The sequence below is a fragment of the Arvicanthis niloticus genome, chromosome 6 (assembly GCF_011762505.2).
Source record: "Arvicanthis niloticus isolate mArvNil1 chromosome 6, mArvNil1.pat.X, whole genome shotgun sequence".
In the NCBI taxonomy this organism is placed as follows: Eukaryota; Metazoa; Chordata; class Mammalia; order Rodentia; family Muridae; genus Arvicanthis; species Arvicanthis niloticus.
Genome location: NC_047663.1, coordinates 50,381,686 through 50,408,721, shown reverse-complemented (window position 1 = coordinate 50,408,721; position 27,036 = coordinate 50,381,686). Strand labels below are relative to the sequence as shown.

Below are 27,036 nucleotides of genomic sequence, written 5' to 3'. Positions count from 1 at the left end.
CCTAAATATCTCCTAAGACCAAAGTATTACCTCCCCGCCCCACCCCCCACCCCCCAACGCTCTTCCCCCTCCACTGCCTCAAGAAGAACCGACAGGAAGAAGAAGACTTCCTCCACCAGGCTGGGGCTGGCCTCCTGCAAAAAAGGGAAACTGATCTGAACAGCAGCATTTATCTGTCTCTGTTTCCCAACTAATCCCTGGTGATCAGCTGTGTCAATCATTGATTCTCTGACCTTTGTGCCCTGATGGACCATTTTTGATCTGTAAGCCATTTCTGTATAAACTTCTTCAGTCACAATAACATGATAAGCCTCTAGTACTCCTGGGTAATAAATTTAATAGATCTCACTGTGTAGCTCAGGCTGGCTGCAAACTGAGGTTCCTCCAGCTCAAAGTGGGGTGGGAAGAATGGACTTTAAAGGAAAGGTAAGGGTTGGGTGTAGGCAGAACTTACACAGAGCAGCAGCAGATGGAGGATGGAGAAAGTCACCCCTTAGACACTGATTGTTCTAGATTCCAGTTCTATGTCTGTCTCTATGTCTTGTGAGCTTAAACAAGATAACCTCTTTCTAGACCTAGTGCACTGGAAAGAGATGGGCACTTTGATCCTGGAGAAGAGAAGGAGGCAAGGGCATTGTCTTTGTAAGTGCAAAAAATTAAGGGAACTCAGTAGAAGAAACAGTAGACAGGAGGCAGGCCTGCCCATGGAAACCATGGAAGGAGAGCTCAGTAGTGATGAAGGGGTCACCGAGTGATGGGTTAGGGTTCTTGGTGTACTTACTTAGCTTCAAGTGCTTCTTTTGCTTGCCTGTGTGCTTATTCAGCTCCACCTTCATATGTGTCCTTGTTTTGTAGGTAGTGTCCAAGTGTTTTTGACCTTCATGCTGAGGCACCTTTGTGTTATATTTCTGTCTGGACTGAGATTTTTCCATGGTAATAAAGCTCTCGGATACTGCTTCTCTGAGTAGTTTGTGCTCTTGGTGCTTCAAGATTCTCTTTTGTGGTTCTAAGCAGGAGACCAGTGGCTTCTTGTCTCTGCCAGACATTTCCTTCTGGGAATGGATATTTGATACTGATAGAGGAGACCTGGTAATAAAAGAAATCAGACAAACCTCTACAGGGTCAGATGGTCCTTTGATCAGAACAATTAAAAGAGACAAGTCTTTCCTGGGGAGTGGGGACTGTGTGTCCAGGTGCAGGGGCTGGGGCTTCATAGGACAGAAGAGAGAACTCTGGGATAGGAGTGATTAACAGTGGCCATGTTCTTTAACGATTCACAGCTGAATGATGCTGGTGCCTGTTCTAGTTACTGTGTTGGCTTTCCTGAAGGCAGGTGTGCTTAACTTTATACTGAGTTGGGGGTTTCTTAGCTTGTCTAAGGTACTTTTTTTAGGTTTTTAGTTCTTCATTAAGGTAAGCTATCTCACCTTAAGGACATATGAAAAGAATGGGGGAATTCTTCTCTTGCTGGTTGTTTTCTATGGAAGGAGTTTGGGATCTGTCTTTTGCCTAAGGGTTAAGAGACGTGTACATTGTGGATGGATTTCCTGTTCCAGAAACAGAGTTTTAACTTGATCTGTTCTGCTGCCTACACCATGTGATTGCTGCCATTTACTTCTGGAGAAACCTTTGAATCACCTGAGTACAGCTGTGAACTGTACAATGACTTGGAGGATAGAGGACTCAGTAGGCCCCTAGCCAGGGCAGCCATTGTCCTAATGTGGACTGAGTAATGGCAGTGATTGGATCCAGGAGGACCTTGTGTACAACTTTTAAAGGTTTAAGAAAAATGTTGTATGAAGATAAGGCAAAATGGAGATATCAAGGGAAGGAGCTGAGTCAGAGGATACTAAAAGCCCATCCTTAGGAAGACATTATACACTAGATTTTTTTTGGTCTGGTCCTTCATTAAACCTTTGGGTGCTGTTTACCCCTTGGGTTTGTTGGGTTTGTTGGTTCATAGCAGTATTGTTCCTGAAGTAAGGTACTAGTCCCCACAGTAGCAGTATGCAAGAGATCTAGCTCTCTTTAACTTTGGAGAATCACAGCAGGAAAGATTTGGATCAGCCTATGCAGAGAAATTGATGGAGAGGGAGAAGTGGGAAGACATCTAGAGAGTGAGAGTGGGGAAATAAAGAAGAAAAGGGAGGGATGCAGGGTTAGAGTATGATGGTTAGGGGGATTAAAGGATTCGAGTCAATGAATGAGGGGTTGGCGATGGAAAAGGGGGTGCTTGGGTACCAAGGACAGGGGCATGGGAGGACAGGAATGCAGTGATGCAGAATGCATGATGGGACTATTCAGGAAATTCACTATCCCATGCCCTTATCCTCTTCTTTTTCTAATGTCCCACTCTAAGGAGATCAACACTTCAGCCATTACTGTGACCCAGGGTAAGGTGGGAGAATATAGGACAGAGGGGTAGGTAGTAAAGGCTCAGTCTAAGTTCAGGTGAGCCTCTTTGAAGGAATCTTTAGAAGTCTTCTATCTTTGGATGCCACACAGGAGTAACGATATAGAGCCAACTAACAATTTGATGGAAGACACATTACTCAGAGAAAGTCAAAGAGCCACATGTATGCAGGGGTCAGACCGACACACAACTTCTTAGAGGCCCTGATAGAAGGACAAAAGGAACATTAGTTCTGTGTCCTTTTCCAGGATTGGACTTGGTAAGGCTGATCTAACACTGAAGCCTGTGCCTCAGAGGAATCAAGATTATAATATCTGGGGATTCACTATTCTCTGTGTGCACTGTGGTTATCAATTCTAAGGCAACTGTGTTGAGGTTTCCTGTGCTTTCTTCACTAACTTTGTCTAAGTTAGCTCTCTGGAGATCTTGGCTCTCCCACACCACCCCCTGTAAATTGCATATATGATACTTAATATATATCACATATATTAATACCTCATCACTCAGGATCCTTATTCCTGCAGATTCAGGGCAGACAGGAGGGTGCAGGATAGGCTATGACAGGAGCAGGCACATGAACCAGACAGGTGAATGCAGTGGTCTATCACCCATCAGAGCTGGCCTGCAGACTCCAAGCAGAGGCTGAGGTCCTGGGCCCTGGTTTTCAAGATGAGGTCCCACTGTCTGCCACATACTCCTTAGTGAAGTGAGGCCAGCCCTTATCTTCCCAGGACTAAATGGTTTGGTGGAATCTGGGTCCCACTACTTACCCTACTCTTCTCTGGTACCCACTGGAGTGTGTGTCCTTGAATAAGGGTCCTCAGGTAGGAAACTGTTCTTTAAAAGTGAAAAAGGCGCTGGCCCATATTCAGGAAGGCAGGTGTCAGAGAGCTGCAGATGTACTTCCTGTAAACACTGGGAGTGGAAGTTGAACATGATTCCGCTTGTTTCCTAATAAGTCTCTACAGATGCCTGAGCTGGAGAAATCAGGCTGTGAGCTTCATCCGGGTTTGCAGAAGCCCTGCCTGCTTGACCGCAGGACTGATGTCTGAGCTCAGTTCTACCGTTTATTAATATGGGACCTGAGGTTTGCCAATAGGTCCCAGCTTAGCAAGAGTTCCTGGATTTTCCCCAGATTTGTGCTCTGGATCTCTGTGCTTCTCTCCTTCCCTTTAGCCTGCCCAGTCACAGGCTGTTCATTTTAGTAAGTGCATCTTAGGCCACAAACCCCGTCTGTTATTTATTTATTTATTTATTTATTTATTTATGGCTCCCGATGTCTCCTAAACATCAGATTTAGGTTTTGATTCTCACCAACACTGTATTCTTTCTCCATAAGTGTGTGGTATGTGTGCATGTTCATATGCAAGTGGATTCACATGCATGCACATGTGTGTTACCTGAAAGCTTAGGGACTTGGTTAGTCCAGCTAGGAAGCTAACCCAGGACACTTCTTGTTTCATCTTTCTGAAACCTGGGATTACAAACCTGTAACCATGCCCAGCAGGCATTTGTGAGGATGCTGGGGATCAGAGCACACATCCTTAAGCTTGCATAGCAAGTGCTTATCCACTGAGCCATCTCCTAGGCCCGGCACCATCTTATCAACACTTGTGCTATCTGACTCCTTATTGTAGCAAAGGAGCAGGCTGGTCCAGCCAGGCTCCTGGATCTCTCCCCAGCATCCTACCTCTCTGCTGGCTCTTTTGTCCATTCTCAGTCTTGAAGCCAGAGTCACACATCTAATAGTGAATTAGTTTAAATATCTTCCCCACTTATACCTTTTAGTCCTTCTGTCTTGCTCTGAGTGACAAACAGGTTCCTTCCAGTTTTTCACAGGGTTCTACATGACCTGTTTATTCCTGCCCCACCCAGTTTCTGGTAATAAATCCTACTTCAAGCTTCTCACTTCCTCTGCCATGGGCTTGCTGCTCTACCTTCCTATTCCTCGAACACACCAGGAATGTGCTCACCTCAGGACCTTTGCACTGGCTTCACCAGTGTCTTGGAATGATTTCCCACTTGTCAGAAGTTTGTTACTTGCTCTCTGCAGCACTTCCAGAGTTACCCTCTTTTCTTCTCCTGCTGACTCGTTAAGACTCAACACCACAAGCTGGTTTTCTTTCTGTCATGTCTCTCAGCAAAGAGAATGGAAGCCTTTGGCTGACAGCACTTGGCAGCTGTGGTGATTGTTAAGGTCTGTATGCCCATGAAGTGCCTGACCCACAGTATCAGTACAAGAGATGCTCACAGTCTCTGAGAGGTGGTTATTTTTTAATATTAACATTTATTTATTTATTGTGTGCTTGTGTGAGTATGTCTGTGTTGTACATGTGCATGTGTGTGTGCATGTGTGTTACATGTGTATATGTGTGTATGTGTGTATGTGTATGCTCATGACATGGTGCACATGTATAAATCAAAAGACAACATTCAGAATTCAGTTCTCTCTTTCCACCACGTGGTGCCCTATGATTGAAACCATGACATCAGGGTTGTTACAGGAGCCTCCTGTGTCAATGTTTTGTTTGTTGTTTGTTTTACTTTTTCTTGGTAGAGAATTTCACATCATGTAACCCAATCCCACTCTCTTGCCTTCAGGGCTGGTTCATTCATGCCCATGCCATCAGGGCCAGCTCCACCCTGCTGCCCTGGTGAGGTGCACGGCTTACTCTCCTGAGTGCTGCAGTAGATGAAGGGCTGGGCTGTCTTCCACATCCTTGGAGCCAGCTCATCTCAACCCTGACAACCAGGGCCAGCTCCACCCTGCTGCCCAGGTGAGATGCAGGACCTGCTCTCCCAAGTGTTGTAGCAGGTGAGGGACAGAGCCAGTTTTCCTACTCTCCAGATCCTGGGACCAGCTTTACAGTCTGACATTGGTGGCAACAAGAGCAGAGCCTACTCCTCTCTGCTTATATACTCAGACTTAGCTTGCGAACCACCCCCCTCCCCATTCAGTGCCAGCTCTACTGTGCTGTGCAGGCCAGGTGCAGGGTCTACTCTCTCAAGTACTGCAGCAGGTTAGGGGCATGACCAGCTCTCCCAATCTCATGAACCCAGGGCCAGCTCTCTTGCCAGTTATGGGGGTAAGGGGAGGGTGGAAATCTCTCCTTCCCCCAAGCTGATGCAAGGCAGAGAAGTTCAGTGCTACCTCATGTGCTCAAGAAGACCAGCTCCTCTGCGCTCTCATCATGAATGGCAGCTGTATCATGCTCCCCAGGTGAGGCGCTGGTCCTTCTCCCAAGTGCTCAAGCAGGATCATCTCTCCAGTACTCATGCACACAGGGCCTGTTTTGCTGCTTGTTTCAGGAGGTGAAGGAATATTTGAAGTGGGGAGGGGAGTATCTCTCCCTCATCCATGTCACCCTTGGAAAGACAGTGGTAGGGCAACTTTTCCATACTCCCCTGAGTACTCCAGCTGGCCAGGGGCAGATTCAGCTCTCTGGCTCTGATGCCCCTGGGCCTGTTTTCCCACAATACACAGGAGAAGGGTGGGGCCATTTCTGCACAGCCCCCAGAAATCAGTATGTCCCTGGACAGCAACCCAGACCAGGGATTTCTGTCTGGCCTTTGGTGGTAATTCATCCCTGCTGCTGAAGGACCATGGTTCCAGATGTGGCCTCAGAGGCAGCACAGGAAAATGTCTCACCAGGGTCCCAGGTGGCATCACTGGCTACTCACATCAAGCTGTTCCTCACTACCCTCAAGTCTTCAGTTCTGCCTCTCTTCAGTGTGCCCACATCCTTCTGTTTCTCTTTCTCTTCCATTTCTCCACCACTTACTCTCTCCTCTTAGTGGCCTGAGGGACTTGAATGTCTGGGGTGGCCTCAGGTTTAGTCTCAGAAGTGTGATGCCCTGCCTATGCTTCATGGCTCTAGACAGAGATCTTCTCAGGCATGGTCTGCTACCCATGCTCTTGGTTTACATGCATCGTCCAGCCTGGTGGCCATCTCAGGCTAGCTCCATGTCCAGGGCCCATGGTGGTTGCCTAAGGCTCACTCTTGACCCTGCCTGGCCTAGCTCCCCACCTGAGGTAGCTCCCGACTCTGGGAGTACACAGGAATCTTGGCTGTCTTGGGCTTGCTTTGTTCAGATTGTGTTAGGTTACTAATCATTCAGAAGTCCATAGGTCAGAACACTGAGCCTAGACATAGGCTATCTCCTCTCTGCCACCTACAGATCCACATGTGACATGGCAGCCATATCTGCAACACCTCCAAGGGGCAGGGGTTGTGGTAATCTTTTCCTGGGACAGCATGATTGGTACAGAATGGCAATGTCCATTGTGGGTGGTGCCATTCCTGAGCAGGTGGTCCTGTGTCCTGTAAGAAAGCAGGCTGAGCAAGCCCTGGAGAGAAAGCCAGTGAGTGAGAAGCTCTCCCCCATGGCCTCTGCTGCAGTGTGTGTCCTTTGGTTCCTGCCCTGTCTCCTCAGGAAAGACAGTAAGCTGTACAGTGAAGTGAACATGTTCCTCCCCAAGCAGCCTGTGTGCAGTCCTGGTGTTTATCTCAGCAACAGGAAGCAAATGAAGACACATCCTGTGTTGAAACAAGTTTCCTTCCAAGATGAATATTTCACCTCAGACAAAATTGCTATTCACCAAAGAGGGACCGGCTGAGTCATCCTGTGAGAGACCTCAACGGTTTGTTCTTTTGTTTTATTTCCCTTTTTAATTTCACTTTATCAATTTTTTCTCACATAATATGTTTTAATCTTCCAGACCAATACAACTCCCAGAAACAATGAATAAAATATCATCTTTTCCAATACCCTGGGCAGCATTTATGTAGTGTATTATGACTAGCATTCTGGCTGTTCTGAGACACTGTGGTGGTCTGAGTAAGAATGGCCTCCATAAGCTCATGTATATGAATGTTTGTCTGAAGTTGTTGCAGCTGTTTAGGAAGGATTAGGAGGAGTGTCCTTGTTGGAGGTGTGCATCACTGGGGCAAGCTTTGAGAATTTAAGAGACTGCACAGTTCCTAATGTCTCTGTCTCTGCCTCATGCTTGTGGTTCAGGATGTGAGCTCTCAGCTACAGTCCTAGCACCATGCTTGTCTGTCTGCTGCCATGCTCCTACCAATGATGGTCATGGACTCCAACCATGAGCCCCAGACTACAGCATTTTAATTTCATATGGTCCCATTTCTCAGTTTGCTTCATTTCTCTAATGACTAGAGTCCTCTTCAGAAAGCCCCGCTCCTGTGCTGCTCCATGAAGTAAGTGTTCCCCTCTTTCCCTCGGGCAGTTTCAGGTTCAGGTCTGTGTTAACGTCCTTGGTGCATTTAAGCTGAGTGCTCTGCAGTGTGAGAGGTCAGTCTTCCACTATCAGGTGTCTGGCTTGTGCAGCACCACTTGGTAACAAGGTTTCTCTTGGTGATTGAATACTTTTCTGGCCTATGAATGATTATTGCTTGTCATTTTACTTCAGAAGGAACCCCTTATTTTATCATCTAAAACATTTTCACCTAAAACATTCTTATTCAATAGAATGTTTTAAGCTAGCTATATTTGATAAGTTATTCAAGAAAACACTGAAATAATTTAAATTGTGTTATTATAGTATAAAAACGCTGCCAGGAAAGGTGATTAATTTATCATAATACTTCACAGTTTGATTTATAATATTAGTCTGTTTTGAGGTTTAGTTCCCAAAGTCACAAGATCACACACATTCTACATGGACTTCGTAGATAATTTCTAACTTCTCTTGGACTATTTAGACTTGAGACCAAAACAGAAACAATAAATAAAATTAAAGATCTTGAGTTTAAATAATCTGATAATATTTTTAAGTAACATTTTGTGATATACATTTTTTACATTTAGTCTATATCTGTACATAGTGTATACTTTTATTTTGGGGTGTTCAAATATTTTTTGATCAACTGTCATGTGACTTTTCTGGGGAGATATAAAGCTAGCATCTGCCCCTAACTCCTTTCCAGAAAGCAAAGAATGATTCATTAAGGTCATTTTAAAAAATAGAAATGAATTTATTAGAGATTATTCATGGAACAATGGAAGACCACAGACATTTGCAGGAAGCCCATGCATTAAGAGAGAAGAGGGGGAAGAGAGAGGGCTCTGGTACAGCACCGCATGGGAAGTGCTCACTTGTTCTACTTGCTTGGCTTGAAAGACACCTCCCGTGGCTGGAATGCAGGGAAGCCCTCCCTGAGGACAGCAGCACTATGGTAGGCTCCAATGACATGAGAAAGTCTGGGGTTCCATAAGCTTTATTGACATGGCAGATGGTAGTTGAATCTGGATGTGTACCCCCACCCCCTTATGCCAGGGGGACCTGACTTAAATAGGGAGAGGGGGAAGAGGGCCTGGGAAAAGAATACTTAATTAGCTACACCCTCTGGCCTTTAGGTAACTCATTAATATGGAAATCTCTTGAGGCTGAAGCAGATAGCCATGCCCTCTACCTGTGTAGGGTGACTTAAACATCTCTGGGAGGGGCTGCATCCTATGTGACTGAACGGTGCAGGTTAATGGAGTTCCATGCAATGTGTTAGGAGCTGGAATTCTGGGAGTGCAGTGGAATAGATGCCTGTCCCTTGCAGGGTCCCTGGGCTACTTCCAGCCAGTGATTCTACCAAAAGCCAAGATCCCCTTTCATGGTTCCACACTTCTTGGCGTCAGCAATAGTGTCTGGGTTTGGTGTCTGCAGATGAGGTGGATCCCTAGATGGGGCAGTCTCTGGATGGCCTTTCTTTCAGTCTCTGTTCCACTCTTTGTCCCAGCACTTCCTTTTGACAGGAGGAATTCTGGATTAATATTTTTTGAGTAAGGTGGGTGTCCCCATCCCTCAGCCGGGGGCCTTTGATGAGTAAGTAGATTCCTTTCCCATCTTTTTGATAACTTTTGGTTGAAAGTCTATTTTATTGGAAACTAGAATTGTTATTCCACCTTGTTTCTTGGGCCCATTTGTCTGGAAAATTTTTTTCCATGCTTTTACTTTGAGGTAGTGTGTGTGTTTGTCACTTAGGTGTATTTTCTGTATGCAGCAAAATGCTGTGGCCTGTTTACTATCAAACCTGTTAGCCTATGTCTTTTTATTGGGGAAATGAGTCCATTGATGTTGAGATATATCAATGACCAATAATTGTTGTTTCCTGTTTTTGTTGTTGTTAGAGGTGGAATTATGATTCCATGGTTCTCTTCTTTTGATTTTGTTGTGAGATTAGTTTCTTGCTTTTTCTTGGGTGTAGCTTCCCTCCTTGTGTTGGTGTTCTCCTTTTATTACCCTCTGTAGGGCTGTATTAGTAGGTGTATATTGTTTAAATTTGGTTTTGTCATTGAATATCTTGGTTTCTCCCTCTCTGGTAATTGAGAGTTTTGCTGGGAATAATAGCCTGGGCTGGCATTTTAGTTGTCTTAGGATCTGTATGACATCTTCCCAAATCTTCTGGCTTTTAGAGTCTCTGGTAAGAAGTCTGGTGTAATTCTGATAAGTCTGTCTTTATATGCTACTTGACACCTTCCCCTTACTGATTTAATATTCTGTCTTTGTTTTGTGCATTTGGTGTTTTGACTATTATTTGATGAGAAGAATTACTTTTCTGGTCCAATCTATTTGTAGTTCTGTAGACTTCTAGTATGTTTATGGCCATCTCTTAGGTTAAGGAAGTTTTCTTTTATAATTTTGTTGAAGATATTTGCTGGCCCTTTAAGTTGTGCCATCCTCTGCTACATATGTGCCTGGAACCATGGGTCCCTCCACACCCATCAGCTTCTTAAGATATGATTCACAACTCCTTAAGTGAGGATGTAACTAAAATTGTCCCTTGCAAATTCATCCCAATGCAGAAGGTGTGTGCATGCGCAAATGCCCAAGATTAATTCACAATGTGCACTGTGTCTGGGGTGCTTCTGTCTTTGAGTCCCATGTTGCATCATGTGACTTCCCTACATTTGTTTGACCAGACAACATGCATTTTATTTGTTTATGTATTATTATTTTTATTGGATATTTTCTTTATTTACATTCCAATGTCTTCCTTTTTCCCCATTTCCCCTTCCTAGAAACCCCCATCCAATTGCCCCTCCTCCTTTTTGCTCTTATGCCATTTTAATTACATGGACGTATTAAGGTCTGTTATAGGTTGAGGAACTATCAATACAATATATGCAAATAGTCAAGAAATAAGCAAGACAAAAACACAAATAGTGAAAGAACAAGCAAGACAGTAAACAAAATTCGGTAAACACTCCCATGATCACTGCTTCTAGGGGCATATCAGGATGACCCAAATGTCTGAACCAACTTTCCTGTCCTAGCCCAAAGTCCTTTTCATGCCTGAAGTGCATTTCCTTGTTCTAGCCTAAGATTTAGATTCCTACCAAATTACTTCTTTGTTCTAGCCTAAGATTTAGATTCCTACCAAATTACTTCTTTGTTCTAGCCTAATGTCAGATTCCTGCCTGAAGTCCACTTCCTTCTCCGTGGCCAATGTCAGATTCTTGCCAAGAAGCCCCCAAAGCTCTCAGCCTCTCCCCGTATTTTATTTCATAAACAAGACTTAGCCTATCTTAGGTTGTTCTGACAATAATGCCTTCCTTGCTTGTCATGGAATATGCATTATCAAAAGCAATGCACTTCTGCCTTAGGTTGGTAAGACTCTGTGCAAAATCTTACCAGTTTCTGGCTTGCCAGCCTGTTAAATAACTCTGTCTGGGGGTCCATTTTCAGGTTCAAGCCATGGACTTTTGCTGCTAACATGTTGATGTTGTTAAAAAACAAGCTTTAACACAATGGGCAGGAATAAAAGTATTCCCAGGACAAAAATGGCTGGCATGATCAAGCTATATATGCCATTCTTGAAGCTTGACCAAAATAGAAATACTGAGCTCAGGCCATGGGTAATTTTATCAGCAGTATCTATCGAATCAATGCTCAGCAGAGCAGCATTCTTTAAATTCTTTAAATTTGCTCACTATGCAAAGTTAAAACATCCAGAGAGGTGTTAAATTTATGTCAAATACACTGCAAGTGTCTTTAAAATTTTTCCTAATTATAATGACTACCACTGTAAATTTTACAACTAATAGGAATCCAATGATATTTGGCATGACACTCACTCAAGATGGCTCCTTACTCTTAAACACTGAACCTCCTTTCAATAATTTGAATAGGATAAAGAGCATCAATCCATTCTTCCACATGCCAATCTAAATCCTCTTGTATATTATACACATTAGTAACATTTTTTTGCTAAATGATTGACAAAAGTAGCTGTCTTAACTTCTTGTGTCAAAGCAATTGCAAAAGCAGTGGTGCTAACAATTAATGTAATTAAAGCTGTTATACCAGCAATAATCAAGACCACTACCCTCTTGCTTCTGCTAAAAGCCTGACTTACTTCTTCCAGTACTTGCAAGCTTTTTACTGAATACCAAGGCTCTGTGATACTCAGGACAATAAAACATCTGAGGAACAACATGCATTTTAAAAGCCCTCTTCCTTACCTATTCATAAGACATTGACTATATGGGATGATATAACTAAAAGGGAGGCTTACAAATTCATCACAAGAACAGAAGGTGTGTGCATATGCAACTGTTCAAGATTAATTCACAATGTGCACTGAATCTGAGGTGTTTCTGGCAGTGAGTCTCATACTACATCATGTGACTTCTTTATACCTCTGTATCTGAGAATACAGCATGAGTTTTAAAAGCCCCCTTCCTTTCCTATTCACAAGACACTCACTTTCCAGGGAGAACCATCATCTCTTTGCTTCCATTCTCAGGATCCCCATCCTTCTTGTCTCATGGGTCAGGTTGGCTTGAGGCTGGCCTCTCTGACCTTCAAAGCAGGCTAGAAAAGTCCTGAATAGACTTACTGGCACCACTGGGTATTTTCTGAGATGCTCTCACATGACCATCTGGCTTGGAGAAACCAAGGGGGAAACATCTGGATCCCCAAGAGGTATCCTGGAAACAGTGCTCTCAGAAAGGAAACTCACATGGCCACTGGTTACAGATGGAGAAACTAAGGACCAAAGGAAGTTCAGGCAGATCAGGACTCTAAGGACTTCTCAAGGAGATCCTTAACCAGGTGAGGGTGGGTCTCCTTCAGAGCTTGGTAGAATTGGTCTTTGCAGGCTTGACTCCAGGATCGGCTGAAGCTGAAGAGCTTCCTCATCTTGTCTTGATTTGTGGTCTCAGCCCGCACTGCCTCATAGGAATCTTCACTCAGCACCAGATTATGCAGCCTGTCCAGTAGAGGGTCCACTGATGTCACTCTGGCCACCAGCTGCTCCCGATGTTGGTCCACAAAGTGTAGCATGGAAGGAGCATCTAAGGATAAAGATGAGAAAGGCACTGAGCAAGGAAATACTCTTTTGGGGTCTCTGACTGGCTGCCCACTTCTTGATTTTTTCCTATAACTGCTCTTTTCTTCTATATCCCAGCTCCCTTCTTCCTCTGGAAGGCCAGTAGAAAAATAGCATTACATTCTTGAGGCAAGTTATCAGTATGACACTCTGCATAACCAGGAGGTGGGGTTCTTGGTGGGGTATTCAATTTGGGAGTGAGTAGATGTATTGTTACCATGGTAAGCAGCAAGATGAGTGAGAGGAACTCTGCTTGAGTATGAGCCTCTCCTATATTCTGGTGTGATTTGCAAACTGAGGCTCCCTTTCTTACTCTTAGACCATCTCTTATGGATAAGATTATATATTACCAGAATAGTATTGGCTTCTCTAGACTCTTAGAGCTTTTACTAACCTTTGGGGGCTGGAGAAACCATAGGTAGTACATGTCTGATGTCTCCTGGAAGAAAAGAGAGATGAAGCATCCGTAATGTTGTCCATGCCAACACTCAGTACATTCTGTGAAACTCCTATTGATGCCTGGGATTTTGAGAATGAACTACAGATATTCTGTAGGGTGAATAGTTCAATCTGGAGGGTGAATAGTTCCTAAATTACCCAGGGCATCTTAGGCCTAGCCTATCATCATGTAGAATAGACCTTGAATGAATTCCTTGAGGAAAACATTCAAGTCCCTTGATAGAAGACTTAAATCATTTTGGTAAAAAACAAACAAACAAACAAACAAACAAACAAAACCCTTTTGTCTTTGTTTGATTTTGTACACCCACAAATGACACACTTGTGTTCTGGATTTGATGGTGGAGTTAAGGTGAAGCAATACAGAGCACAGGGGAATAGCAAATGAATTTCATCCACAAGTGAAGAACATTAATAAACTGCAGCTCATGAATAAGCCTCAAGGGATTGAAAGGGCCCTACATCCACTGTGCTCTAACAGTTTATGGATGTCAGCTAGAGGACTTGTAGGATTGGGAAGCCCTGGTTCCATTTAGTGAAGAAAAGATGTTAGAGGATACAATCCATTCTAGGTGGACCATCTTGGTGCATTCTGAAATATAGATAAACTGTAGTATTTAATGAAGAAAGTGACAGAGTAACTATGAATTTTGAAACCAAGATGTAAATTGAGGATATGAGTGGGCCATGATTATAATCTTCCAATATCTAAATACTCTCTCATGTGGAAAGGAATAGATCTTTATGAGTCCCAAAGGACAGAATTAAGAAAATACATGGAGGCTGGGTATGGTGGCACATGTCTTCAATCCTAGCACATTGGAGCTTGAGGGAAGCAAATCTCTGTGAGTTCAAGACCTGGGCTTTTTACACAGAGAAACACTGTCTAGAACTACCTACCCATGCCCCACAAAATGCAGGGGAAATGTTGGTTTTAATATAAAGAAAAATAGCATCCTTGATCCTATCAGCTAAGGGTCATACTATGAGATGTGTATGAACAGCATTTTACTTTTCCTAACCCCTTGCTCATTACTCATTCTGATCTTCAGTTACAGGTGAGGTTATTCAGAGTCTTGTGTTAAATCATTCTCTAGGACTGCCTGATGAGTAAATGCTGGGATGAGATTCCATTCCTGGCAGGATGCTGGTACAGGTCAATTTCCCCCCTGTGGCTCACCCAGGTGAAGGAGGATAACTCTATAGATCCAGTGCAGTCCCAATCAGTATTATAGAGACACACTTCACTGATAGAGGATGAAAAGTTCTGAGATACATGTGTAACTACTAGAGATGAAGCATGGCTAAGGTAATGGTCAACAAAAGAAATGTGTGGGAAGTGTCCTCGCACCTCGTTTCTAATTAATATTACAGACATAGTATTAAAACCAGCCACAGTGTTGGCAGAAAACAACCACACAGGTTATTTGAATAGAATAGAGGACTGAGATAAAATCCACACAAACTCATTGGTCTGGACACTGATGAAGAAGGCAAAAATATACTCTGAACAAAAGACATCCTGTCAACAAATGGTACTGGGAAACCTAGATGGTAAAATGTTGATGAATTCACCTACATGCTTATTTGTAACCTTTAAAAATTCAATTACAAAATATATGAAACTTACATGAAAGAATCAACCCTGAAACTGGTAGACAAATAAGGAGTAGTTTTCAACACAGTAGCATAAGTTAGGATTTGCCTGAATGAGACTCTAGTAGCACAGGAAGTAAAACCATTATAGGAATTGGCAAATTGTATCTCACCACTCTGAAGTAGTTCTCTATAACAAGTAGAACGTAATTGACTGAAGATGTAGGTGATAATGGGAGAAACTGTTTCCTAGATAATGTCTCACAGAGGATTTGTAACTAGAATATACATGAGACTCAGAAACCTAAATAAGGAATTACCCTTGTAAGGTTGTAAGATGGGATCATAGAAGCAACAAGTGATTAATCACAAGAAGAGGAAACAGGGCTAGGGAACAGTTAGCTATTAGAAAATTACCGGTTAAAATTACTTATAATTCTTTCTAATTCCTTGAGAATATCCAGTATGATGGAAACAATTGATAACTAATGTTGGAGTGGCTATGGGAAAAAGAAGACTTAAACAATTATAGAAATAGTTCACACTAGAGCAGCCCCTGTGGAAATAAATCTGAGGCTTCCTGAAAACTCAAATTAGAACTACTCTAAAACTCAACCTTACACTCCTGGTAATGTATCAAACTGAGAGACCAAATCTTTTAAGTTCATATTACTTAGAGAACTTAAACTCAGGTAAACTGTCAGCCTGGTATCTAGCATTATATTCTAAGTTATCCCCCCAACAAAACCAGAGCCTAGCTCCAGTTTCTAGGCTAACCCCAACAAGACCAGGGTCTCTAGGGAAATCTCCCCCAACAAATTCAGCATTTCCAATTTAATTCCCAACAAGCCCATGCCCTTGAGATGACCACCAATGTAGAAGGAAGCAAAAGATAAGTTTATAGTCAGACTCTCAGTAGCAGCCAATAATGCTAAAGGCCATAATAGGATTCCAATTACATGCTTGCCAGAAAAACTCACCCTTGTTTGTTCCTTTCTATAAAGCCTTACTCCTATAGAAATGTGGTGTCCTCTCCATCACATCCATCCTGTTCTTCAGTAGTGGGCTGAGGGATCTGAGCCAGTTTGAATAAAGACCCTGTTGTGATTTGCATTCAATTGGCCCTAGTCTGATTTGGGGGGTTCATTACACTTCCTTGGCACTACACAACAAAATTTGTATTCTACAATGGAGACATTTGCACAACGATGCTCCTTGAACTTCTGTTCCCAATAGCTAGAAAATGCAATCAGCCTAGATGCCCATCAAGAGATGATTAGATAATGGATATATGGCACATTCATACCATGGGATTTGACTGAGCTGTGAAGAAAATGGCATTATAAAAGGTAAGTGTACAAACTAGGAAAGATATCAAGCAAGACAATCCATATCTAGAAGGAAAGAACACACTGCACATATGAAGCTTATAAACATCCTGAAACCAGAAAACAAGAAATGGGACGTCACCTAAAGAACAGAAAAAAAGGACAGTAGGAGATTGGTAAAATGGAGGTAGATTGGAAACCTAATATTTTGTAACTATAAAAAAACATAACACCAAACAAGGCTTGAAATGGAAATCCTAGAAGTAATGAGTTTCAAATTAAAAACGCAGTTCCAAATGTGGGATACCTCCTTAGGAGTTTGTGGGCAGGGAAGTCCTGGAGGTCACTAAGATGGTACAGGCTCATGCCATTCCAATCAGTTTCCTAGAAGAACTAGTAGATAAGGCATTATTTTTTAATATACCACATCTCTTAGACATGCAGTATAGGGAATTGAAGCTGGAGGTGAGTTGGAAGCTTTCTCCCTGTTGCTTAGCCTTCAGGCTGCTGAGGAAGCAAAGACATCAACAGCAGCTTGACCCAGCTGTGTTCTCTATGATCAAAAAACAACCTGGCAAGGTGGTCCCTCTATTGTACAGTGGCACAAACATAATGGTATCAGTAAATAGATCCATGATTCTGACTCAAATAGGTAGACTCCATCACTAGCAATATAAATATTGTAAAACAAATAAACCACCCCAGTTTCATAAAAGTCTTAGACTCTTGAGAGAAGCTACTATTGCTGCTTATCTAAATGGACATAGTACTAATGACCTTCTAAATATCTATGTTTATACCATAGGCAAAAGCTACTTTCAACCTCCATCATAAAAGTCTCTCTTTGGTGTGAATGGAGATGACTGCACACACTTATGGCTGTACAGGAGGCTGAGAAAAAAATATGAGTGAATATCCCTATAATTAAGTCATTTATATCACCCCATTAAATCTTAAGCAACATTGTCAGGGGAGAATTAGAGAGAATACAGCAACATACTGTATGGAGAAGGTTTGTGAAGTGATGTTTTATAAGCAGGGTGTTTCCATGGCCATCATGAACCATAACACCCACACCTCCTGTCTCTGGACCCTCACTAGTTGGGCCTGTCCATTAATCAGCTACCCAGGGGGTAGCAACTTGCAGGACAGTGCACTTACTGTTAAACTACTGCCAAATAATAAATTATGGGAGATGGGGAGGTAAATATTCCATCTGTATACCTGCTGGTGAGTGAGATCACTGTGTTCTTCAGGATAGTATAAAACTCTTGGTCACACAGATTGTCCAAGTTAAACTCTGATTCTTCAGGATAATACAAAACTTGTGGTCACAGAGTTGGTCCAAGTTAAACACTGGGAGATGAAGAAAAGCCTTTAAATTGTGTCAAAGAGATTTATAGAAAAGAAGCAGAGCTGGCAGGAGTAGGATGGAGAGAAGAGAGAACTTTTCTCTTTTCCTTTTTTACTTTTTAAAGATAGAGTGACTAGAATGAATTCTATGTGAGTACAAAATTGTTAAAAATAATTTATTAATACACATTATGTATAAATTTAATATTGAGTATCTCATGTTGGCAAAATCCCTTCACTGTAAACCTGAGCTATTATGTGAACTGGAGCCAGATCTTAGTGTACCTCAATCTGTCATTTCCAGGGCAGTGGGAACAGAAAGAGAAGACAGGATAGAGAAAATATGGCTTAGGGTATATGGTGACTTGTATAAGAAGTGTTCCCTGAAAAATGATCATGTGTTGAAAGACTGGCCCTGCAGCAGTATTCAAAGGTGACTGTCCTGAGGGCTGTGAGTCTATGAATGAAGCTACACACCAATGCTCTCATCATGGAGTGAGTACTGAGAATGGAAATGGAATCTCATGAGAGTATACAGTTAGAGGAGGACAGTCAGTGGGCACGTCCAGGAGAGAACATTGTGCATGGACTTTCCTTCTCCTCTTCTTACCTCCACTTCCTCCTCTTCTTCCTACTCCCATTCTCTCCATCTCTCTTCCCTTCTTTTTCCTTTTGAGATATGCCTTCTCTCCTCCCACTCCCATGAAATCCTGTTTTACATCAAGCTGAAAGTGCTGGAGGCAACTGATCATGAACAGAAACTTGGTTCTAAGACCTTGAATCAAAGAAAATTTCTTCCTCTAAAGTTTTCTTTTCTTATATATTTGTCACATTTGTGAAGAGCTGACTAACACAGTGTCATACTGTAAACTGTGCTCCTACCACCTTTCATTGATCTAGAAAACCACATGACTGATCTATTTTGTGGCACCAAGAAATAATGACAATACACCTCTCCCTAATCATTACTTTCTTCAACTCTTAGGGTCTCTGGTCTTAAACTAATTTACCTGGTTTCAGCAAGGCCTCCCATATGAGCTTCATATGCCTCTTGTCTCGGATTTGCAGCTTAATCCCTGAAACCATGTGTCCAGCGCAGATCTCAGAGAAGAGCTGGGATTCCCCTGGGCTTCGGTAACACAGTTCCAGTTCCTGGAGATAGATGAGAGAGAGAGAGAGAGAGAGAGAGAGAGAGAGAGAGAGAGAGAGAGAGAGAGAGAGAGAGAGAGAGAGAGAGTCAGACATGTAGAGAAAGAGAGTAAGAGAGATAGAGACAGAGAGACTGAGAAAAAGGCTGTGTGAGAAGCCTCTACTCATGTAAATCAGGACTTTCCTTAACCTCATTATCTCTTGATCTTGCATACCACAGTAGACACTATCTTTTGCACTGAGGTGACCCTCAGCCTTTGAACCTGCATCTTAACTCCCAAGGCTGAGGACCCAGCTGGCACCCAGCATGCTGTTTCTTTTCTCAGTATTCTGAGGAGACCTGACAGGAAGCACCTTAAGGAAAGGTTTTTGTTATTGTTTAGTTCCATGGTGGGGAATGCATTGAAGCTGGGGCTTCATTCTTAGCAGAAAAACTTGTGTCATGGCCTGTTATATCCCAGAGGATCAGGAATGAGCAGTCTGAGGTGGGAGCAGAGCAAGGCTGTAAGCCTTGAGGGATGCCACATATGGCTTGCTTCTGACAGACAGACTTTAGAGATTTGGTTCCACAAATTCCCCAAATACTACCACTGTCTGGAGACCAACATTAACTGTTTAAACATTTACACCTGTAGGAGACATTTCAGATTCAAACCATTACAGCCATGGATGAGTGAGAGCTCATCCTGAAAGCCCTGCTCACAGACCCTCAGCCTGGGATGCTTCTCTCCATTTTTAGCCAGAACCTTCTCAATGTCAAACTGAATCCAATTCCTCAAGTACTCAAGTCTCCTCTGAATTCTTGTTGGCTTCCTTAAATTAATTTCCACCTAACTTTGATGTATTCTTGCTCATCCCAAATCTTAATTGTTTTCTCCCCAATCTTAGTTTTCTACAAATCTGTGTAATCAGCCCCACAAGTTTCCCACACCTGGCATCAGAATCATCTGGATGCTCACCTTTGGGATAATTTCCAACTTTTTGGTGCCAGACACAATATAGCGGGAACCAACATAAAGAGCGTCCACTGGGGGTGGCTTGTTTATGCGCACAAACTGAAACTTCATTTCTTCCTCATCAATGGCCTAGGGAACATTACAGACAGTGATTTATCTAGATTTCTGGGCTACAACATCTGATCTGAAAAAAGTGAGGTGGTTGATCAGTACATTTTGAGGAATAGGGTGATGACACCTCATGAGCTTCCATCTACCTTGTGTTCTGACACACTGATATTTGGATTGTTGGCCCCGTTCATGATCACTGTGGGAACAGAGTAACTGCCACAGAAGGAAGTTGCTGCAGGTTGGGCATAGAGCATTTTCATCTTTCTGGTGGGTGGAAAGATGCTATAGAAGCTGTTTGGGGATTCATAAATTGGCATCAAATACAGTTGAGTGAGACTCTTGTGTGCAGGGCAGGGGGCAAGAAGAAGGCAGAATTGTATAGGCACACCAGGTTCCCTATATGGAAATATATCCTAACTCTCAGTTCAGAATCTCTCTAAGAGTCTCAGTAGTGAAAACTCAAATTTTCTGTTTGCCCACCATGTCCCCACATTTGTGGTCCTCAGTCTTACCTTCCGAATAGTGCAGTCATTGGGGACCAGATAAAGATGAAAGGTGACGTCCTTGAAATAGAGGTGATAGTAGATCAATGTGATGGAAGTGATGGGGATGAATTGTCCAACAGCAGGAATCAATCTCAGTAGAACTCCCACTGGGGAGAAGCTTGGGCTTTCTAGTACTGCGTAATGCTGTTCCACCTTTGCTGGGCTTTCTAGGACCATTCCATGTTCTTGAAAGTGGGCAACATGGAACAAGGAGGTGTCCACATTTCCATCTGTTGAAGAAGAGATTTAAGGGATGTAGACATAGTATTTTCATCTATCCATGCTGGGCTGGGAAACTAGTACCCCATGATTGAGAATGATTGTGAATTTGTGGTTTGAATGATAATGGGCTGCTCTATTTGTTGGAACAGCTTGGGACCGATTAAGAGATATTCCCTTGTTGAACACACTGTGTCACTGGTGGACTTTGAGGTTTGCAAAGCTCATACACTACCAGTTTTCTTTCTCTCCCATCAGAATGTAAGCTCTCAGCTACGCTGTAAGCTCCAGTGCCGAGCCTGCCTTCTTGCTGCCATGCTCCTTCCCATGAAGGTCTTTGAGTCATCCCCTGAAACTGTAAGCCCCAATGCAATTTTCTTCTATATCCTGCCTTGATTATGATTTCTATTTAGTTTGTATTTATTTTTTTGATGTTTATGAGAAAAATTGACTAATTTAAGATTTGCTAATTAACTTCCAGTGATAACATCACAGAACTATCAACTGTTTTCTCACTACAAATTTATGATGCTAGGAGGGGTAAGTGTGACTTGCTTCCAGGGGTGACTCATGCAGACTGCCTCTCACTGGGAGACAGCTTTGGCTTTGTCCCTGGATAGTTGCTACTTGAATATTCACAGTGGAGTGAAGGTTCATGATGGTCTTTTCCATGAATGATATAAAGAGGCTACTGCCAGAAACTTGACAACCCTCAGGTTCACCAAGGTGTAATCATCACTAACCTCCTTGTTTTGGCATTTTGCAGTGTCCACTAAAGTCTTTGTTACAGGGCATTTTTGCTGTTATGAATGAGATATTGGGTACCTTTGTCCACTAAAGTTAAAGCTATAAGAATCCATGGAATGGTTAATCTTAAATGTGAACCTAATGAAATCTAGCATCACCTTGGATCTAGGTTCATGGGCATAATAGAAGGAGATTATCTTGACTAGGGTAATTGATTTGAGAAGATCCAGCACAGGTGGGTAACACTATTTCATGGAAATAGGATCCAGAACTGAGTTAAATGGAGAATGTCACATAGGCAAAGAATAGAGAAATGGCCTAATGAGAGGCTATGTGTTTTTTCTTTGTGGAACTGGAGAGGTGGAGCTATCTAAGTCCTTCGGAGTCCAGTGAATGATACCATTAACTCCATGGCTGGACATGAAGCTGCAGTTTTCGATGATGGAGTTTGTCTTGCTGTGGTCTGAGAACTTCTTGCTATGTTCTGACTCTTCCATGTTAGAATGCCAGTGTTTATTCTGTGCCATTGTATGTTGGAATTATTTAATTTGTTTTTTATTTCATAGGAGCTCATGGTTAAGACATTGCCTTGAATCTCTGTTTAGAGGCAGACTTTTAAACTCTTTGAGTTATTAAAGTATAATGAGACCTTTGAAACCATATTGTACTTTTCATGATGAGATGAAACTGAAATTTTAGAGACAGAGATTAGATAGTTATGATTTAAAGTGATGTGCTTGGGTATGAAATTGACAATAGTTAGAACTGTGAAGATGAATGTCCCTTGTCAACTTGATGTGGTCCCTGTTAATGGGCCTACTTTCATGACCCTGGGGTCAGATTTCTGAACTTCTTCAAGTGGTAAGTGGCAAAGAGGGCAGAGGACATTTCTTCTTCTGCTGTCCATTCTACCTGATTGCAGATAGTTGGCAGGGCCAGCTTGCCCTCACTATGTACTCAGGCCTGGCTCACCCACTTCCCCTTGATCAGGGCCAGCACTCCTGTGCTGCCCAAGCAAGCTGCAGGCCTGGCTCTCCCAAGTGCTGTGGCTAGTCATGGGCAAGCCAGCTTATGCACTGTGATGACCTAGGGCTAGTTCTCTCAACTGGTGCAGGTGGTGGAGGGTGTGTGTGTTGTGTTATTTCTACATCCCCACTCCCTGCTACCCATCATCTTCATACTATGAAAAAACACCTTCTTCCATTGCTGTGAGCTGGATTCTATTGGTGTCTATAGTGATCCTATTGCTGTGCTCCTTGAAGCAGAAGAAAAATTAAACCTCACCAGTTAATTAGTAATACTCCTGGTTTTTATCTTATTATTGCTCTTTGTGGTAGAGTCTGACTGTGTGGTCTAAAATGCTCTTGGATTCTAATTTATTCTGCCTCAGCCTCCAGAGTCCTGGGATCACAATGTAGTAATGGCTATTTTAAAAATGAGATAATTCATTGGGAACCTTGTATTTATCAGGCCATTTTCTGAAGGTATCTTTGGAGATCACTTTGGCCAGAACACTTTATGAGTTTTCTCTTTTATTATAATACTCCTCTTTTGTGGCTCTAGTTCTCAAATGGAATGTGGTGACATTACTTTCTCCCTGACTGTAGGAGTGTAATGGCTTACAGTGATGGCTGATCCTGAGTAAAAAATGTCCCTTATAGTTTCCACGATTCACTTTGCAAAAACCTCTTCAAAGCAGTGGCAGGCCCCTCCTTCCTGTCCCAGCCTTTGGCTGTTACAGTAAAAGGCCCCAGAGGAGCTGTCCAAAATGGCAGCTCCCATCAAAATTGTGCCATCATAATACCTCATAGTACATGCTGCTCTGAGGAGCTGTCCACTGTAGCTACACCTTCTCTCCTGCCTTAACTTAGAGACTTGGTGAAAATCACCTGCAAAATTGGTAACACAGGAGCTGGCAACAGTGGTAGCACCTCGTCTCTAGCCTCCCCAGAAACCCCACTGAGATGGTGCCTCAGCAAAAGCCAGCTGCTTTTGGTAAGGACTTCCCACCGTAACCCATTAGCCTGATGCAGGTAAAGGAGGTGAAAAAAGCCACCAATTCCTGAGCAGGAAAACCCATATATCATTGAACTCCCCAAACTCAGGACTTGAAATCCCATCAATCCTGAATCTTGACATCTCTGCCTTAAAAGCTCCACCTCCTCCCCAAGAAATCCTATATAAGCCTTGTTCATAGTCCAATTCCTAGCTGTGCACTCCTGGGAGCAGAGGGCAGCCATTCCCGGATTTGTCCCTCCAGAACTTGGACCTTCCAATAAATGTCTTTTGTGGGATTTTCTGCCTCATGTGACTCTCTGGTTGGAAAACTCCAAGAAGATAAGAAGCAATGAAGAGAAGAAAAGAAGTGAAGAGAAGGAGAGGGCTGAGGCTCCTGAGCTTTTTAACTCAGCTGAAGAGACCCTTCCCTGGGAGCTGCAATGCCTCTGCTGAGGATGCTTCCTCATAGAGCTGTGTGGTTCCATGTCTCAGGATGAGCTTCCCCTGGGACACTGTCCCACTTCAGAGCTGTGTGATACTTGAGCTCCCATGTCTCATGATACCCTTCCATTTGACTACCTTTCACCCTCAGTATTGTATGGTTCCTGGCCCCAAATTACCAGGATACCCTTCCATCTAAGCAGAAACAGTACATTTTGAGGGACATAATTTTAAAGAGTACTTGATAATCACCAGTTAATATTGCTACTGAGGACATCACTGTCTAATTAGGGATTCCTTCTGGTAAAACAGAAATATTCATAAGGCTGGGAGACATGTGCTTCAAAGAAGATACATCAGACAGGAAGGAATGTCAAAACATATCATTGTCCAGCTCTGTAAACTGCTCTGCCTCATTAAGGAAACCTTGGAATACTTCTTTATCACCCACCATCCCTTAGTTCCTCCATGGCCTGTCAAGTCCATCCATTATTACCATCCTCCTCCTAAAGCTTCCCTTGGTTACCTTGAAGGGACACAAAATGAGGGAGGTACACAGCAGTCACAGCTCCTTGCTCAGCCTTGATGTCAAACAGAGGTCCAGCCACCATGTGACTATGCTGCCAGGGAGTCTTGTCCAGGTATTGGCTCCAGGCACAGAATTCAATCTCAATTGTCACTGCCCTTGTCACCACAAAGTGGAGTCCTGTGCTGGGACAGTGGTAGGAACCAGCCATGGGCAATTGAACTCTGGAAGAGGAGAAGCAGACACCAGTTCAAAGCAGCATATCTGTTGTGTACAGACCCAGTGCAGAGCTCTGGACACAGCAGACTTCAGGCAGTTGGCTCTGAGTTTTATTCCTCTGCTGTCTATGTAGATTCCTGATTAGACATTCAATCTCTCAATCTGTTTCCTCATCTGTTCATAGGGTCAATGATGACATCATCTTAGAGAACTGTGAGTACTAAGTGATCTAATGCAGACCTTTGTGTAACACATGAAAGGAGCAGTCAGCTCTTCTTTTGGTGGTGGTGGTGATGATGATGATAAAATAGGTTTCTCTCTCTCTTTGTGTGTGTGTGTGCTTGTGTGTTTGTGTCTATGTCAGTGTACAAGTGTGTGAAGTTTGGGAGATAAACCTAAGACATTGTGCACACTTGACAAGGGATCAAACAATCAGGTACATCATCACTTTTTAGTGTTTATATTCTTAAAGTGTATGTATACTTCCCAATAATGGGATTCTATCTGACAATAATAGTAGTAAATCATTGGCCCCAAGACGCTTTACCAAGATCTTCAGTTATTTTCCCAATACTGTCTGTTTGGCGACTGTTGGGTAGACATGTGCCAGTTTCTGTGGGAGGAAATGAAAAGTGATGGTTTCTTTAGCTGAGACAGTGACTGTGACATTGTTGGAGGAGGGTAACAGGTTAAGGAGAATACCATCATTTTGTATTTAGTCATTTATTGTTCATGAGGCTATAATTTTTGGAGGACAGGGCTGCCATACAGATGATCATGCCCTCAGCTCCAGAGGATTCTTGGCACACACGGTTGTTAGTAAAGTAAGAGTGCAGAGAGTACAGGGATAGAAGGGAAAGGTAAGAGACAGGAAAAACAAATGCCATGAGGAGAGGGAGGCCATTTATAACAGGAGTAGTGTAATTACCAGAAAGACTACATTTCACCTAATGAGCAACACCAAGCACAGGCTGTTTAGGTGGCATGAAGTACTCAGGTCAGCACAGTTGAATTGTTAGTGGTATGCTGGTTGTGGAAGACTAGGTCCTACCTTAATCATAGGAATGCCTAGTAAAATTATTGTGGGTGAAATCATATGATGTCTTATATTACTGCAACAGTTGTACTGTCTCAATATTGTGATAGTGTGGACAAAAAAGAATGAGCATATTTGAAACAAATTTGACGTGGTTGATGGATCTGAGGAACTGGACAGGGAAGTTCTCTCTCTTGTTTTATAAATTTTTGTAAATTTTTTTTGAAGAAGAGCTTTATTTTTATAACAGCCCCAAATTCTATTGTAGACCTGGCCTAGTCTTCTGCATTGGCAAAGGAAGAAGTTGCTATAGAGACTGGGTGGGGGTCTATCTGTGGGGATCCTTTATGGAAATTCAACTGTGAAAAGAAAGCCTTTGCCATGCAAAGCTCACTCACTTGTACATGTTCCTCTCTCTGTCAACCACCTCAGTAGCCACAGGTCCTGTAGGGCCCCAGAAGTCGTCCTCAGTCCCCAGAGGTTCCATTGGTTTGTCTCCTGGAGAGACAGAAGAGCATAGATGAAAGGTCTTTAGTGGTAAAAGTTATGAGTTCCACTCCTGTAGAAGAGGCCAGGCAGTGGTTGTTCTGTGTTTTCCAGCTTGGTCTATTCTGAATTCCTGAGTAATGTAGCATGACTGAACTCTTTTCTATATTGACCAGCTTAGGTCTTATCAGGAAGTGCATCTTCAGTCTGTATCAATTGCCCTTGGGCTACGTGTGTGTGTGTGTGTGTGTGTGTGTGTGTGTGTGTGTGATTTTTTTTACTTTGTTTATATTGTGATTTGTGTGCAGCCATCCCACTATACCTACTCCTAAGCCAGCCTTTGTGTTTTCTTTCTTCCTAGCATGTCTCAAGTGTGTATGCTGAGAACAGAACCCAACTCAAAAAATGGATGAGCAGGGATAGGGAGCTGAGTCCTTGGCCATAGCAAATCAGAATGAAAGGGGGAGCCATGGTACAGAGTCTGACACAAGCTAAGACTTGAGAGAGGGGCAGCTGTAGCCTCCAAGGCTGAGAGAGAAGGAAGTAACTCTCCCTCTGGGTTCCATGTGGAAGGGCTTGCAAGGGTGAGGCTCTTGTTTATGGTGAGCTTGTACTGTTCCATGTCAGAGACAGGAGGATAGAAATGATGACCACTTCCAGGACATTTATTACAGATAATGTTTTCTGTATGGGACAGAGACTTTGCATCCATAAAACCTCACCAATTTCACTGCTTCAACAAGATCTTCCCAATGACAACAGTAGTTGACTTACTAATGTGGATGATGGAAACTTCTTAATGCTCCATGCCAAAATAAAAAGCTATAGGCACTTAAAGGCTGGTAAGAGAGAGGTAACATCAGTCTTCTCTAGGCAAGGGTTACCACATAGGTTATGCAATCCTAACACATTCTAAAACATGTATACATGACCAAGAATAAATGGGTTCCTCTCTCTCTCTCTCTCTCTCTCTCTCTCTCTCTTTCTCTCTCCTCTCTCTCACACACACGTGCACACACATGCACACGCATGCACACACACACATATATGCACACATGTATATATACACATAAATGTATACACACATATCTTTAACAACAATAATATT

General features: G+C 42.8%; 2 protein-coding genes and 1 non-coding gene across 5 annotated transcripts in view; all 3 read right to left on the bottom strand.

Moving 5' to 3' along the window:
* The window catches only part of LOC117710976 (NACHT, LRR and PYD domains-containing protein 1a-like), a 44,239-nt gene extending 40,918 nt beyond the window's left edge, over positions 1 to 3,321 (bottom strand). The window contains exons 1-2 of the mRNA XM_034506331.2: positions 3,184 to 3,321; positions 782 to 1,086 (exon numbers count right to left, since the gene is read on the bottom strand). Coding sequence (XP_034362222.2) covers positions 782 to 1,046 — 265 coding nt within the window. The 5' untranslated portion in view covers positions 1,047 to 1,086; positions 3,184 to 3,321. The remainder of the gene's footprint in view (positions 1 to 781; positions 1,087 to 3,183) is intronic.
* Positions 3,322 to 6,508: 3,187 nt separating this feature from the next.
* On the bottom strand, positions 6,509 to 6,641 carry LOC117712186 (small nucleolar RNA SNORA17). The gene has a single exon (XR_004607253.1). It is a non-coding gene; the product is annotated as a small nucleolar RNA SNORA17 (small nucleolar RNA).
* A 3,757-nt stretch (positions 6,642 to 10,398) lies between these two features.
* The window catches only part of LOC117710282 (NACHT, LRR and PYD domains-containing protein 1a-like), a 51,430-nt gene continuing 34,792 nt past the window's right edge, over positions 10,399 to 27,036 (bottom strand). Inside the window, exons 8-15 of one of the 3 annotated variants that reach the window (XR_013111227.1) lie at positions 25,841 to 25,940; positions 24,188 to 24,411; positions 20,224 to 20,486; positions 19,604 to 19,729; positions 18,506 to 18,647; positions 17,367 to 17,498; positions 13,154 to 13,198; positions 12,627 to 12,724 (exon numbers count right to left, since the gene is read on the bottom strand). Coding sequence is in view for 2 of the 3 variants with exons in the window: in XM_076936404.1 (XP_076792519.1) it covers positions 12,444 to 12,724; positions 13,154 to 13,198; positions 18,506 to 18,647; positions 19,604 to 19,729; positions 20,224 to 20,486; positions 24,188 to 24,411; positions 25,841 to 25,940 (1,181 nt within the window). In the remaining variant the exon portion in view is untranslated. The other 2 variants (XM_076936404.1, XM_076936405.1) reach the window with 2 other exon arrangements.